Consider the following 15,812-nt stretch of genomic DNA (forward strand, 5'->3'; position numbering starts at 1 on the left):
CTTTAACTGCAATCAGTCCAGCGAGATCAAAATCGGTCAAAAGTGGCAAATGTTAAATTGTCAGATTTTAACAGCATTGTCTTTGTTACCTCTATTAATATGTACTGTACTTTATTCTATTTACAGATTGTCAAAATCCTGAACCTCTACACGCCAGTGGACGAGTTTGAGGAGCGGGTTCCAATATCGTTCATACGCAAAATTCAGCAGAAGTTGAAAGAACGTGTAAACACTGACAATTCCCTCCTTATGGACCTGAAATTCTCGTATTCTGTTACATTCCCGTTCACCCCTTCCAAAATCATCCTAGAAACCATAGAAGTCCCTGAACAACTGCATATAAACAAGCTTGTTTCAAGATGTTAGCTTGTAACTTACAAGCTCTCGTGATTCATTAAGTGTGTAGCTATGGTAATGATAAAACTGGACCAATAGCAAAATAAAAGTTTAGCCAATGATATGCCGAAACAACTGCAGATGCTAGCTTGCCAGTTGCCATGTTTTATATAAAATTGTAGCAATTGTGATGCTATGTTGTACCAATGAAAAGTTATAGTAATGGTAAACTACACTTAACCATGGTAATGTTAAATTGTACCAATTCTTAAAATAACATTGTATCCATGGTGACCTTCTAGCTACATGTAAGATATGAATGGCTTATTTAAGGTGTAGCCTTAGCTATGGCAAGCTGTAGCAATGTCAAATATGAAAGTTGAAGTTGCCATAGTTAAGTTTTGTTGTAGAATGAAGATAAATTACATGTTTTCGAATCACATTTTTTTGATGGATTGATATTATTTTGACACTTAACCATGTTTCAATGATAATGGTCAACTTTTTTACCTATACTCATGTGCACTATAGATCCAAGGATGATTTTATCTATTGGATGAAAGCTTTTCCACTTTTTCTGTAAATCCTAAATCACCTTAGAAATACATTTAGCTGTGCACACTGCCATAAGTGTATGTAAACAGTTGTCTCATTTAATGAAGTCAGCCTAGGATTGGATAAATATTTTTTTTATATAGCAGAATTGATTCTATCATTGTTGTACATTATATCATTTTTAAGTTGGTAGCAAAAAGAACTTTATTCAATAACTTTATTTAAATAAATAAAGAGGCAATGAGTTCATTGTTTATCTCATGCATGTTGTTAAGTGATGCTGTTTCATTCCAACCCCAAATCTCTCTCCCAGTGATCCCATCGGATAGTGTAGTAAATGTCTTCTTATCACAGCCATGTGATTTTGTATGCCAATGTGAAAAGTCATGCTGATATTCATGGCTTTGTTGATAGTCATATTGTGATGTGTTATCATGAGTGGTTATTTATTGCATGCTGATCAGTAAGTATAAGTGAAAATATAATCTTTATATCACACGTTGTGTACACAAATACTTTTTCAAAATGGCTTATTATGAAAGAAAAGGATGATTTTGCATGCTTTCAAGTAGTGCAGTTCTATTCCAACCCCAAATTTCCCTTCCATAGAGCCCAATAGGTTTTTTGTTTTTAAAACATTATTTATCAATATGTAAATTTTGTCATATCCAATAGTGTGTGTTTCGAGAGTAGTGGCTAATAATGAGTCATATGGCACATTCCATAATTGTACTTGAACTACTTTAGGTTTCTTTAAAAGTAGAATATAAGAATTTTGATTATGTATTTTAATTGTATAATTTATAATGATAAAACAAGTATTGCTATATTGTTATAAATAAATGATTGTTGTTATGTTAAGCATTGTTTTATTTGAAGAATATCATGAAAGTGATAAATATCATGTTAAAAACAAACTCAGTTTAATGCATTGTTTTTCAGTGTTTACAATATAGGGATATTTTTTCTGTTAAATACTTCTGTTTGCAAATGAATGTAGCAGAGCATACTTTTCAGTCTTTTAATAAGTTTTGGAATTAAAAATAATTTGTACTGCTAAAAAATCAACACTATTTTAAAGGTATGATTCATTAATGGATAACTTGGGGTGTACTTAAAGCCATGAACATTCAATGCATCAAAGACTTAAAATGCTATGTTCATTTGTAAACAGTAAGTTATAGTTGAACTTGCATTTAGTGTGTATAAAAATGGTTGTTAACTATTTAAGCATATCATTTCCTTGTTGTTAAAATATAAAATGACATAGTTACTACTACATGTCCACTGTTTTAAGAGTTAAATGGCATACATTTTGATATGTGAGTGCAAAAAAGCTTCTACATATTCATTACATGTGTGCTCGATTTATTGTATCAAATCATTTTGATATCTTTGTCATTTGTTTATGAAGTTCATGTAATCATGTAATCATAAATATGAGCAGATTTCATTAATATACTGACACAAAAACTGATACCATACAAAGGATTTGTCTGTCTCAGTTTTTACAGAGACAATCTTTTAACTTTGTTTGCAGATTGGAATAGAAATATACAGCATACATTTCAGGATATAAATATATCGACTTAAGGCATAAGTGTTAACATTTGTTTGTCAATTTAGTTTTGACCTTAATTTTTTTTATTCCAGGGGCATGTCACTTAAAATAACCTACTCCAGAATGGAACTGAGTTCAATTCTTGTCTATGATTTTGAAATTTTAAATCTAAGGTCAATTTTGTCAGTCGAATAGCACATATAATGTTAATAAATCATATGTATGTTCCTTCATGTAATTATCCGGATAAATATACACAAAGCGCATACATAATATGTCAAACATTTTTGTAGTTTGTTTAGAAAATTGTGCTTCTATTTTGTACTTTTGTAGACAAGAGTTTGTATTGAATATTCTTTAAAGAGCTACATATTAAGACATATTTTTTTTATTTACAATTCGCATATTTTTTACCGTTTTTTTAACATAACGAAAACACTGTAATATTTTTATTAAATATTTCTATAACTTAATAAATTGGTTCCCTCTGCATGACATTTTTTTGGAAATGTTCAGTGAACTGTAGAATGCTTTAATTTCCATAGACACTAGTTTCACTATTTTTACCAAAGTTAATGTCTTTGGCCTATTTGGCGAGGTCTAAATTATGCGAGGCCCTTAATTGCACCTAAATGCAATGGTGAAAAAAATATTGTGTAAGATTTCAAATTGCAACCTGATTGATTGTGGAAACTTTGCAAAACTTAAACATTTGCGAAATTAAAACAAACTACAGTATACTAGCACATTCAAGTATGTTTTCAAGTATGCATTATTTTATGGTTAATATACACATTATACAGATATTTTGTTTACTTGTTAGATTTTGTAAATAAATTTACATCTGTTAAGTTTGATACATAGACATTTTCTACAAAGTTTTTTCCCCAGATACATATATGCAATATAATTATAGGAAAATGGCTTTTGTTACTGTTATGAGTTTACACAAATGTCATTAAATATTGTATTAAATGTATAATAAATAAACAACGGGCCGTTTGTTAAGAACTTTGTTAAAGTTAACAACGTGATAAGCGTCATTGATTTGAAGTTTTAAAGGTGAAACATTTGATGATGTGCGCACATATTAAACTATAATCTAGTTCAGCTAAAACAGTTTTTCAATTTTAGTGAGATTAAATACAGCTGATCACAAGTGTATCCATTAATCTTCCAGAACAGTATCACTTTGAAAGTTGACGATGACCACGGTATCAACGTTGTTAATTCAACTTAATATGTATATGTACCGACTTCAAATAAAGATGCTTGTATCTTGTTGTTAATTTTAATACTGTTCTCAACAATCAGCCCATTGAGTGATAGTCATACTTGATTGGATATTTATCTAATGCGTGTTTGTTGCTTATTTGTTGTATATGTACATTAGAAATGTGCTCTAGTCTGCTTTTACTGTAAAAATCAACAACAGCAACACAGGAAGAAATCTATAATGTACCATGCTGAAAGAAAATATTATGGTCATTTTGATGAAAATTGGTATTTCGGAGGAAAATGACAACAAAATAACTAATGTATTTATATAATGGCACAAAGATGTTAGCAACTTAGCATGCAGTGTCGACATATTCTGATGGTCATGGGCATCTTGTGGATGGTGATTTACTGTTGTTGTTGAAGTATATTCCGTTGAAACAATAATAAAAACATTTTTATATTCCAGATATACAAAATATGAGCACAATCAAAGTATTCAATGTGGTAATTATACGTTCAAAATAAACAAATGGTGTATGCTAAAACGATTTTTTTGTGAATTATACGATGTCAAGATATATTGTCAAAATCTGAAATTGATAAATAATATTTTGGCTTGTCAAAGTCTGTAGTGCATTTGCATGTTCTGACCCATATTTCTTGAAATCTCTTAAGTCAACATGATCAGTGTAAGTTCACAGTATTTGTTTTAGTACAATTTGTGAATATTTTCTATTTGAAGAATTCTGAGACTTTAAAAAAACATTGTGTTTTTTCCTGGATATCTAATGCTAAAGATTTAGTAGATAAAATCAAATTTGTAAAACAGACTACTTCAATGTACATTTATTTTATATAAGATTGAACTATATTAATATTTTGTAACACAAACAAAAACAAATCATGTACAAATATGAATATAAGATCATAAACATTATATGTTGTTCATATGAGCTACCCGGAAGTATTTAGATGGTTAAAATGCATTCCATTGATTTCGTCTTTCAATATATTTGATATTAAGGTATGCAATGTAATTTTTAGCTTGTCTTATCATCAAGCCGTTAGCAATAGTATCATAGGTTTGATATCTTTTGATCCAATATAATTTTGGTAGAATTTCAAAGACGACTAGAGTAATGAATAATGATATGTAATTTTATACAAAAAAAACAACAACAACTCATTGTATGTCGTTATTGCACTTTGTTTATCTACTGATGTCGACCATGAACTGACCAGTTTGGTATGTTTTCAAGGCGAGAGAAGATGTTTGGAATAGCTTACAGTATCAATTTTAACATATTATTTCTATTCACATCACACCCTGTCAAATAATAGCAGAATACTATAGGATCATTGGGCATTTAAATATCACATGGTTGAACATCGGGTACCAAAAATTTAAAAAAAATATACACACAATTTCTGCAAAAGCATAACGATGGCAAACTGCAATAGTATAAAGAATGTTGTAATTCGTATACCTTGATAAGCTGCTACATCTAAACCAAGTTATTTTATAACTGTATGTTAAAGATGATACTTAAACTATATTATTGTTGTTGTGTGTAATTGTCTGCTTCCTTGAACGCCTTTTTTAGAAGATTTCTAGATTGCATTAAATACCTGAGCCGTTAAGAAGGGACTCTCACAGGTTGTATGGGGATGATCGTTGTTTTTTTTTCAAAAATGTGATACAATTGAGTTGATTTTTCCTATCTTAAAGTCTTTGTTTAAGCCGAATATGAGTAGTCTTTAAACTCGATATGCACATTGCTTTTGGTCAGTAGAAGACCCGTATATAATTCGTCGTCAGTAGTTAAAAGGTCAAGGTCGTTGTGACCTGTTTAAGAAAATATTGATGATCACTTCCGACAGGCGGCAGTGAATCCGCTTCGCGGAACTCTAGTTTTACATCTTTTGTTGATATATTCATCCGACAAGCGACCCTGAGATTTAGTTATACATTACTTCAGTCTGATACTATAAAACGTTAGAACGCCCCTTTAAAATTGTGGTTATCATTGTAGTTTTAAATAATTTACTATATGGCATTTAGTGTTTACTAAACTGTGTCAAATATCAGAGTTGTTTTAATATGTTAATTGAGTTTTGCATTCAACCCACTTGTACAATGTATATTTATTTTGAATTGTGATTGCTAACTATGGAATAATAAAGCGTAACATGCATCGTGCATGTTCAAAACATCGTCTTTTATTATGCTTTAAGTGCGCAGTAAGTATTACCTTATTTTATGCTTGACTTTTCAGTACAATATCATGTTGTTGTTCTTAATTCTTGACAGCGCAATAAAACATGGTGTTATTTTATGCTTGACTCCGCAGTAAAACTTATTTTTAATTCGACTATTCGAATAATAATGAGGCTCATACTACTCGCCCCGGTGCTGGCGTCGGCGTCCGGTTAAAGATTAAGGGCAGGTTGGCATTTTCACTTCTAACTCCAAAACCCTTTTAATGCACTTAATACATCACATAATTGATCACACATAATTAGTCAGGACCATCACACATGATGTTTCATAACTCCATATTATCATAAATACAAATTAATTATGTCCCGTGATTGACGAAGGAACTTAGGTTAAAGTTTTATGACGCACTGTGTCAGGTTAAAGTTTTAGCCTTCATTTTAATGGCACATTAGACTGAATACTTAACACACTTATTCACGACCATCTTGCAATTAGGTCACATAACTCCATATTAGCCCTTAATACAATATATGGCCTTTTAATTATACTTTCTTTACCTTGTATTGCTTTTGACAGGCACATTGTTTTGTTTGGTTTACACAAAGACTGGTTATTAGAATGACTTGTGTCGTTGCTCGGGCGGGAGGGCAGCGTCAAATTCACCAATGGTATCAATTAATTTAAGTAAAGGTTTGTCATATAGTGACCAATCTTGGTATATATGATGAGTTTATTGAGACCTATTATGGGATTGTGTTTGGGGTCCCAAGTGTCATGATCAATGCCACTTTCTAAAAATAGACAAATGGTTAGTACTGAATAACTTATTAAGGGTTGACATATTATGACCAATCTTGGTATATATGATGAGTTTATTGTATATTTATTTTGAATTGTTATTGCTTAAATCGTGCGTGTTCAAAACATCGGTTTCTTTTATGCTTAAAGTGCGCAGTAAGAATTGCTTTATTTTATGTAAGACATCTTGTTATTTTATGCTTGACTTCGCAGAAAAACATCCTGCTTTTTATCTTTAAAATCACAGTAAAATATAGTTTAATGAATGCTTGCTGTGCAGTAAAACACGGGTGTTATATTATGCTTGACTGTCCAGTAAAACAATGTGTTATTTCATGGTTTACTTCGAAATAAAATATTGTATTTCGTCATGCTTGATTTTCAGTACAATATCCTGTTTTTTTTATTCTTGACAGCGCAATAAATCATGATGTTATCTTACGCTTGACTCCGCAGGAAAAAAGTGAGTAATTATTCGCTCGACTTTTCGAATAATAATGAGGCTTTACTAATAGCCCCCGGTGCTGGCGTCGGCGTCCGGTTTACGTTTAAGGGAAGGATCCTCCATAGGATCATTAATACAAATTATGTCCTGTGAGTGACTAAGGAACTTAGTCCATTTGCAAAACATTCAAGCAAATATTGTATTTATTCAAGTAAAATGTTATCAGCTCGTGTACAATTGAATATAAAACGGCATTGTTGTTAACAAAGAGACATGTTGATATTTAAATATTTGTAAAATAGCAAACTAAATAACAAGCTAAACTGCATACACATACACATATGTTTACACAACTAGTTTATTAATGATTCATTCAACGGACGTCAGAGAAAATATTACGAAAAGGAAAATACAGGGACATGTCCATTTGCCAAACATTCAACAACATGACGTCAACTGTTAAACATCGCTTGGCTCGTGCCCGAAATACAACGAAGAAGAGACTCAATACGTATAAACAACTCAGACAGACTATACATGCATCAACATAGCTTTATCAATAAATGCTGGGGTTACCACCACCTTGGCACAATCAGGTTGGGAGGTACAACTAAATAATCATTGTGCAACCTCACACTTGTCTCAATGACACTCAAAACCTTTAAAAATATAAATATCGTAATATCTGCTTAAAGTCATATCTAACAAAATATGTCATTTTTTTATTCTTAATGAAATACTTCAGGCGATATTCAAACCATTGCTATTAGACTGTTGTAATACAATATGCGTAGTATATTGCCTCAATATTAACCATGAGGAATATATCGAGGAGGCGTGGTGTTGCTATGGTCAATACTGCTAGATAGCATATTTCCTCAATGTTAACCAAGATGGGCATATCGAGAAGTCGAGATGGTGCTCTGGTCAATACTGCTGCATAGTATCTTGCCTCAATGTTAACCATGGGGCATATATCGAGGAGTCAAGATGTTGCTATGGTCAATACTGCTGCATAGTATCTTGCCTCAATGTTAACCATGAGGCATATATCGAGGAGTCAAGATGTTGCTATGGTCAATACTGCTGCATAGTATCTTGCCTCAATGTTAACATGAAGCATATATGGAGGAGGCAAGGTGGTGCTATGGTCAATACTGCTGCATAGTATCTTGCCTCAATGTTAACCATGAGGCATATATGGAGGAGGCAAGGTGGTGCTATGGTCAATACTGCTGCATAGTATCTTGCCTCAATGTTAACCATGAGGCATATATGGAGGAGGCAAGGTGATGCTATGGTCAATACTGCTGCATAGTATCTTGCCTCAATGTTAACCATGAGGCATATATGGAGGAGGCAAGGTGATGCTATGGTCAATACTGCTGCATAGTATCTTGCCTCAATGTTAACCAAGAGGCATATATGGAGGAGGCAAGGTGGTGCTATGGTCAATACTGCTGCATAGTATCTTGCCTCAATGTTAACCATGAAGCATATATGGAGGAGGCAAGGTGGTGCTATGGTCAATACTGCTGCATAGTATCTTGCCTCAATGTTAACCATGAAGCATATATGGAGGAGGCAAGGTGGTGCTATGGTCAATACTGCTGCATAGTATCTTGCCTCAATGTTAACCATGAAGCATATATGGAGGAGGCAAGGTGGTGCTATGGTCAATACTGCTGCATAGTATCTTGCCTCAATGTTAACCATGAGGCATATATGGAGGAGGCAAGGCGGTGCTATGGTCAATACTGCTACATAGTATCTAGCCTCAATGTTAACCATGAGGCATATATCGAGGAGGCAAGGTGGTGCTATGGTCAATACTGCTGCATAGTATCTTGCCTCAATGTTAACCATGAGGCATATATCGAGGAGGCAAGGTGGTGCTATGGTCAATACTGCTGCATAGTATCTAGCCTCAATGTTAACCATGAGGCATATATCGAGGAGGCAAGGTGGTGCTATAGTCAATACTGCTGCATAGAACCATGCTTCAATGTTATCATGGGGAAATATATCGAGAACGCAAGGCGGTGCTATAGTCAATACTGCTGCATTGTATCTTGCGTACATGTTAACCATGAGACATACATCGAGGAGGCAAGGCGATGTTATGGTCAATACTGCTGCATATAATCTTGCCTCAATGTTATCCTGGGGTAATATATCGAGAACGCAAGGCGGTGCTATAGTCAATACTGCTGCATAGTATATTGCCTCAATGTTAACCATGAGGCATGTATTGGGGAGGCAAGGGAGGCACGTATTGGGGAGGTAAGGCGCGCGGCGCTATGGTCAATACGTCTGCATAGTATATTGCCTCAATGTTATCCTGGGGTAATATATCGAGAATACAAGGCGGTGCTATAGTCAATACTTCTGCATATTATATTGCCTCAATGTTATCCTGGGGTAACAGAGAATACAAGGTGGTGCTATGGTCAATACTTCTGCATAGTATATTGCCTCAATGTTATCCTGGGGTAATATATCGAGAATACAAGGTGGTCCTATAGTCAATACGTCTGCATAGTATATTGCCTCAATGTTAACCTGGGGTAATATATCGAGAATACAAGGCGGTGCTATAGTCAATACTTCTACATAGTATCTTGCCTCCATGTTAACAATGAGGCATGTATTGGGGAGGCAAGGCGCGCGGTGCTATGGTCAATACTGCTGCATAGTATATTGCCCCAATGTTAACCATGATGCATGTTTTGGAGAGGCAAGGCGGTGTTATGGTCAATACTGCTGCATATTATCTTGCCTCAATGTCATCATGGGGTAATATATCGAGAACACAACGCGGTGTTTCAGTCAATACTGCTGCATAGTATATTGCCTCCATGTTACCCATGAGGCATGTAATGAGGAGGAAAGGCGGTGCTATTGTCAATACTGCTGCATAGTATATTGCCTCATTGTAAACCAAGAGGCATATATCGAGAACGCAACGCGGTGTTTCAGTCAATTCTGCTGCATAGTATCTTGCCTCAAGTTAACACACACTTTATCTTTTATTTTGATGGATCTTTTACACAACAATTGTTTTGCTATTCAATTGAAAGATTATTTTTTAGCCTATCTATTTTTGTTGAGGTATGATAGTTTGGATGTTGTTGTGGGCAATGTAGAAAGACTGTAGTTTCAGTCCTGGCTTAAAACTGTATTGTACTGAATAGTTTGTTAGGGTAGACATATTGTGATTAAACTTGGTATGTAGGAAGACCTAATACAGGACTACCATGGGATTGCATTTGGAGCCAATAGGGTCAATGTCAAGATCACTGTTACTTAAAATTGAAAAAAAAAAAACAGTTTAAAACAGAAACTGAATCCCACAACGCAGTCTGTAGATATTCACATGAAACTGATTACAAACTTGTTACAGTACACATATGTAGAGCATCGCCAATAACTCATTGAATGCTTAGATAATTATTGAATTACTCCCCTTCATCAGCTGCTACACGACATACCAATGCTGATGTTCGCTCCTTTATAATCGTGTTGTATAGGTACATGTATATGAATAGCTGAGAACAAAATGGTCAGGATTTTCTTCCCTTTACAGTGGCAGCAGTATTAGACCATGAAGCTATTGCGGGCCTTACGGGTAGCAAACCAAGCGGGCTCCGAGGTCGCAGCTCCAGTCGTGCAGATGACACGCCAGAACATTCTCTCGATAGTCTCATGAAGGCTGTATGTAATTTTTTAATATTTTATATGCTTTATAGATAGTTAGATAGATTTATTTCAGAAATAAAATGTACATAACATGGCATTTAAATACATGATAAAAATACAAAATAAATAAATGCATCCATGTTAAAACCATATTTATATTTTGTGTTATAATTTAAAATACATATATAAGACCTTTTGGATATCAGTTGGTTGGTCAAAGGTCAAGGTCAATATTTGTATGAAAACTGAGTTCACAGTTCAGTTTAAAATGTTTGTCTTCACTTTCCTAAGACAAGCATTAAAATCAATGATTTTATTCTTAAACACCTTTATTCAGTTCTGAACAAGCAACCCTCAAGTTGTTTAATATTTGACAAACATCTCTTGTTATAATCTGCATAACATGTTTCGTTCTTAAAACACCTTTATACAACTCTAACCAAGCAGCCCTCAAGTGGTATTGTATTTGACAAACATCTCTTGTTATAATCAGCATAATAAAAAGCTGCTTATGCAATGGATTTTTAAGTTAAAATTTTTTGCCAAGGCGGCATGTGTGAGTAGTTTTATCACTCTTGTGTTTGTAAAATTGCACATTTCTGAATGGGAAATCCCATTAACATAAAAATAATCATACGCTTTAACTCTAAATTACAGATGAACCAATTTGTACGAGTTCTTACACAACACGCTGTGGACCCGGAGCTGGTTAAACAGATATTTCGTCAAGTGTACTACTTCCTCGGTGCGAGTGCACTCAACAATCTCCTACTCAGGAAGGAGATGTGTAACTGGTCCAAAGGCATGCAGATACGGTGAGTCAGTGGTTACACACCCTTTGTATTCGTTTTTATGCCCCCACAAAGTGGCGGCATATAGGGTTGCCCTTGTCCGTACGTCTGTCTGTCTGTCTGTCTGTCTGTCTGTCTGTCTGTCTGTACGTTAGTACGTCCCGAAGATTGTTTCCGATCTAATTCTTGAAAACCGTTTGTCCAATCCTCACCAAACTTTAAACACATGTTTGTGACCATAATATCTTGATCAAGTTCGATAGTCATGGAAATCGCTTTAGTCATTTAGGAGTTACAGCCCTTTTTTGCCAAAAATACTTCAAAAATATATTCCGATCTAATTCTTGAAAACCGTTTGTCCAATCCTCACCAAACTTTAAACACATGTTTGTGACCATAATATCTTGATCAAGTTCGATAGTCATGGAAATCGCTTTAGTCATTTAGGAGTTACGGCCCTTTTTTGCCAAAAATACTTCAAAAATATATGTTTCCAATCTAATTCTTGAAAACTGTTTGTCCAATCCTCACCAAACTTTAAACACATGTTTGTGACCATAATATCTTGATCAAGTTCGATAGTCATGGAAATCGCTTTAGTCATTTAGGAGTTACGGCCCTTTTTTGCCAAAAATACTTCAAAAATATATGTTTCCAATCTAATTCTTGAAAAGTATGTGTCCAATGTGGATCCAACAAGTTTTTTCCTGCCTGAATGGCGCCATATAACCTATACAGTCTTGCGATGCCGTAAAACCCAACTCAACTCAACTTATCCTATATGTGCAGATTATCCTGAATAATCATTATGGCTTATTTTCTGTGACAAAAAATCGAAGTGGGGGCATCCGTGTCCTATGGACACATTTCTAGTTACTCTTTACTGATGCTCAGACCCAAATTTCTAAAAACTTCTTAAGCTTAACAGACTTAAGTAGCTTATTTCAATTAGCCAAAATACATACTTAAATTCATTTTTGATTTATGAAAAATGGTTAAATGTAATAAACATACAGATAATTACTATCTAAAGTATAAAAACTCTTAAAGAAGTAAATATTATACAAGTTATTGAAAAAAAAATAGTGAGTTTAGCTTAATCCTGCTTTAAGAGACTTAAGATGTTTGGAGAAATTGGGGCCAGATCATAGGATCAGATCACAGGTTTTCATCAATATTGTTTATTATGCCGAAAAAATTATGTTTTCTTAAAGCATTAGTAGCACTTTTGGCCATTAAATGTTAACTTCCTCAAGTAAATATAAAAACTCTGATCTGATCTTTTGTCAGCAGTCTTATATCAGATGCAAAATTGGCTCATTCCAGGACGAAAAAATCAAAAGTTGTCAAATGGTCTCTCTGTGAGAGTGCAACTTTAAAATCTTTAAGCCACCCATCGCATTTCTTGATGTTGAACTATCCATTAACCTTGCTATCTTCCAGGTACAACCTATCCCACATGGAACAATGGTTACGTGATAACAAACTCCAGGAATCAGGTGCGGGTTCCAGCCTGGAACCCATCGTCCAAGCCTCCCAGCTTCTTCAGGCACGAAAAACCGACGCTGACGTGGACAGTGTGTGTGACATGTGCTCCAAACTCACTGTTCCCCAGGTAAAGGGCTGTTTTTACTGCATAGAACTGAGTAGTGTTATAGTTACTGCAGGGCTTTCAAATTTACCAAGTAGATGGATAAAAAATAGCAATTAGTGGCAACCCAATCAGCAGTCTTTTTATTGCGCCTTTGAAAACCTGTGGTTGGCGGTCACCCTTATCTCCACCAACCAGTAGTTGAACAGCTACCTTCAGTTGAATGAAACTCCTTATATATGGATCTCAGAATTTTGGACCTGATTTGTATGGACTCAAGTGATATTATATGGACCCTAGTAGTGCTATATTGAATACCGATAACAGTGTTATATTTAGCAGCAATTGTATTAGCTGTTGTCATATTATACCAAAAGATAGACAGCATTTTTAAAATGAAACAAGACATATCGCCTCTCCTCTGTCCAGGTAGGGTCTGGTTGCATTTATAATTCCATAATTCCTGTGAGAATTATGTACTGATTTTTTTCGATTTTAAGATTGTCAAAATCTTTAATCTCTTCTGGGTGTATTCGTAATTCCTGTGATAGCTCTTGTATTATGTTCTGTATTTTGAACTATTTTCACACAGTCAAAATCTTGAGCTTCAACTGGGGGTGTTCATAAATCCTATTATAGCTGTAGTATTTTGTTCTATGACCAGACTGTCAAAATCTTGAACCTTGGGGTGTTCATAAATCCTAGTATGCTATGCAATATGTATTTTGTTTTATTTACAGATATCTTGAACCTAATCTGGGGAATTAATAATTCCTTTGACATTTATATAAACAGTAAAAATCAGATTTGACCATTTTTTAGCCATTTTCTTTAACTGCAATCAGTCCAGCGAGATCAAAATCGGTCAAAAGTGGCAAATGTTAAATTGTCAGATTTTAACAGCATTGTCTTTGTTACCTCTATTAATATGTACTGTACTTTATTCTATTTACAGATTGTCAAAATCCTGAACCTCTACACGCCAGTGGACGAGTTTGAGGAGCGGGTTCCAATATCGTTCATACGCAAAATTCAGCAGAAGTTGAAAGAACGTGTAAACACTGACAATTCCCTCCTTATGGACCTGAAATTCTCGTATTCTGTTACATTCCCGTTCACCCCTTCCAAAATCATCCTAGAAACCATAGAAGTCCCTGAACAACTGCATATAAACAAGCTTGTTTCAAGATGTTAGCTTGTAACTTACAAGCTCTCGTGATTCATTAAGTGTGTAGCTATGGTAATGATAAAACTGGACCAATAGCAAAATAAAAGTTTAGCCAATGATATGCCGAAACAACTGCAGATGCTAGCTTGCCAGTTGCCATGTTTTATATAAAATTGTAGCAATTGTGATGCTATGTTGTACCAATGAAAAGTTATAGTAATGGTAAACTACACTTAACCATGGTAATGTTAAATTGTACCAATTCTTAAAATAACATTGTATCCATGGTGACCTTCTAGCTACATGTAAGATATGAATGGCTTATTTAAGGTGTAGCCTTAGCTATGGCAAGCTGTAGCAATGTCAAATATGAAAGTTGTAGTTGCCATCGTTAAGTTTTGTTGTAAAATGAAGATAAATTACATGTTTTCGAATCACATTTTTTTGATGGATTGATATTATTTTGACACTTAACCATGTTTCAATGATAATGGTCAACTTTTTTACCTATACTCATGTGCACTATAGATCCAAGGATGATTTTATCTATTGGATGAAAGCTTTTCCACTTTTTCTGTAAATCCTAAATCACCTTAGAAATACATTTAGCTGTGCACACTGCCATAAGTGTATGTAAACAGTTGTCTCATTTAATGAAGTCAGCCTAGGATTGGATAAAGATTTTTTTTATATAGCAGAATTGATTCTATCATTGTTGTACATTATATCATTTTTAAGTTGGTAGCAAAAAGAACTTTATTCAATAACTTTATTTAAATAAATAAAGAGGCAATGAGTTCATTGTTTATCTCATGCATGTTGTTAAGTGATGCTGTTTCATTCCAACCCCAAATCTCTCTCCCAGTGATCCCATCGGATAGTGTAGTAAATGTCTTCTTATCACAGCCATGTGATTTTGTATGCCAATGTGAAAAGTCATGCTGATATTCATGGCTTTGTTGATAGTCATATTGTGATGTGTTATCATGAGTGGTTATTTATTGCATGCTGATCAGTAAGTATAAGTGAAAATATAATCTTTATATCACACGTTGTGTACACAAATACTTTTTCAAAATGGCTTATTATGAAAGAAAAGGATGATTTTGCATGCTTTCAAGTAGTGCAGTTCTATTCCAACCCCAAATTTCCCTTCCATAGAGCCCAATAGGTTTTTTGTTTTTAAAACATTATTTATCAATATGTAAATTTTGTCATATCCAATAGTGTGTGTTTCGAGAGTAGTGGCTAATAATGAGTCATATGGCACATTCCATAATTGTACTTGAACTACTTTAGGTTTCTTTAAAAGTAGAATATAAGAATTTTGATTATGTATTTTAATTGTATAATTTATAATGATAAAACAAGTATTGCTATATTGTTATAAATAAATGATTGTTGTTATGTTAAGCATTGTTTTATT

General features: G+C 34.0%; 2 protein-coding genes across 5 annotated transcripts in view; both read left to right on the forward strand.

Moving 5' to 3' along the window:
• The window catches only part of LOC128222244 (unconventional myosin-Va-like), an 87,342-nt gene extending 82,482 nt beyond the window's left edge, over positions 1-4,860 (forward strand). For all 4 annotated transcript variants that reach the window (XM_052931197.1, XM_052931200.1, XM_052931201.1 and 1 more), the window contains one exon: positions 127-4,860. In XM_052931197.1, the coding sequence (XP_052787157.1) occupies positions 127-366 (240 nt within the window). In that variant the 3' untranslated portion in view covers positions 367-4,860. The remainder of the gene's footprint in view (positions 1-126) is intronic.
• Positions 4,861-9,383: 4,523 nt separating this feature from the next.
• On the forward strand, positions 9,384-15,436 carry LOC128222350 (unconventional myosin-Va-like). Its single transcript, XM_052931326.1, has 5 exons — positions 9,384-9,420; positions 10,724-10,851; positions 11,494-11,651; positions 13,071-13,242; positions 14,174-15,436. Exons 1-5 carry the CDS (start codon positions 9,384-9,386, stop codon positions 14,411-14,413), a joined length of 735 nt encoding a protein of 244 aa, XP_052787286.1. The 3' UTR covers positions 14,414-15,436.
• The last annotated feature ends 376 nt before the right edge of the window (positions 15,437-15,812 follow it).

Source organism: Mya arenaria, chromosome 16, assembly GCF_026914265.1.
Source record: "Mya arenaria isolate MELC-2E11 chromosome 16, ASM2691426v1".
Taxonomy (NCBI): Eukaryota; Metazoa; Mollusca; class Bivalvia; order Myida; family Myidae; genus Mya; species Mya arenaria.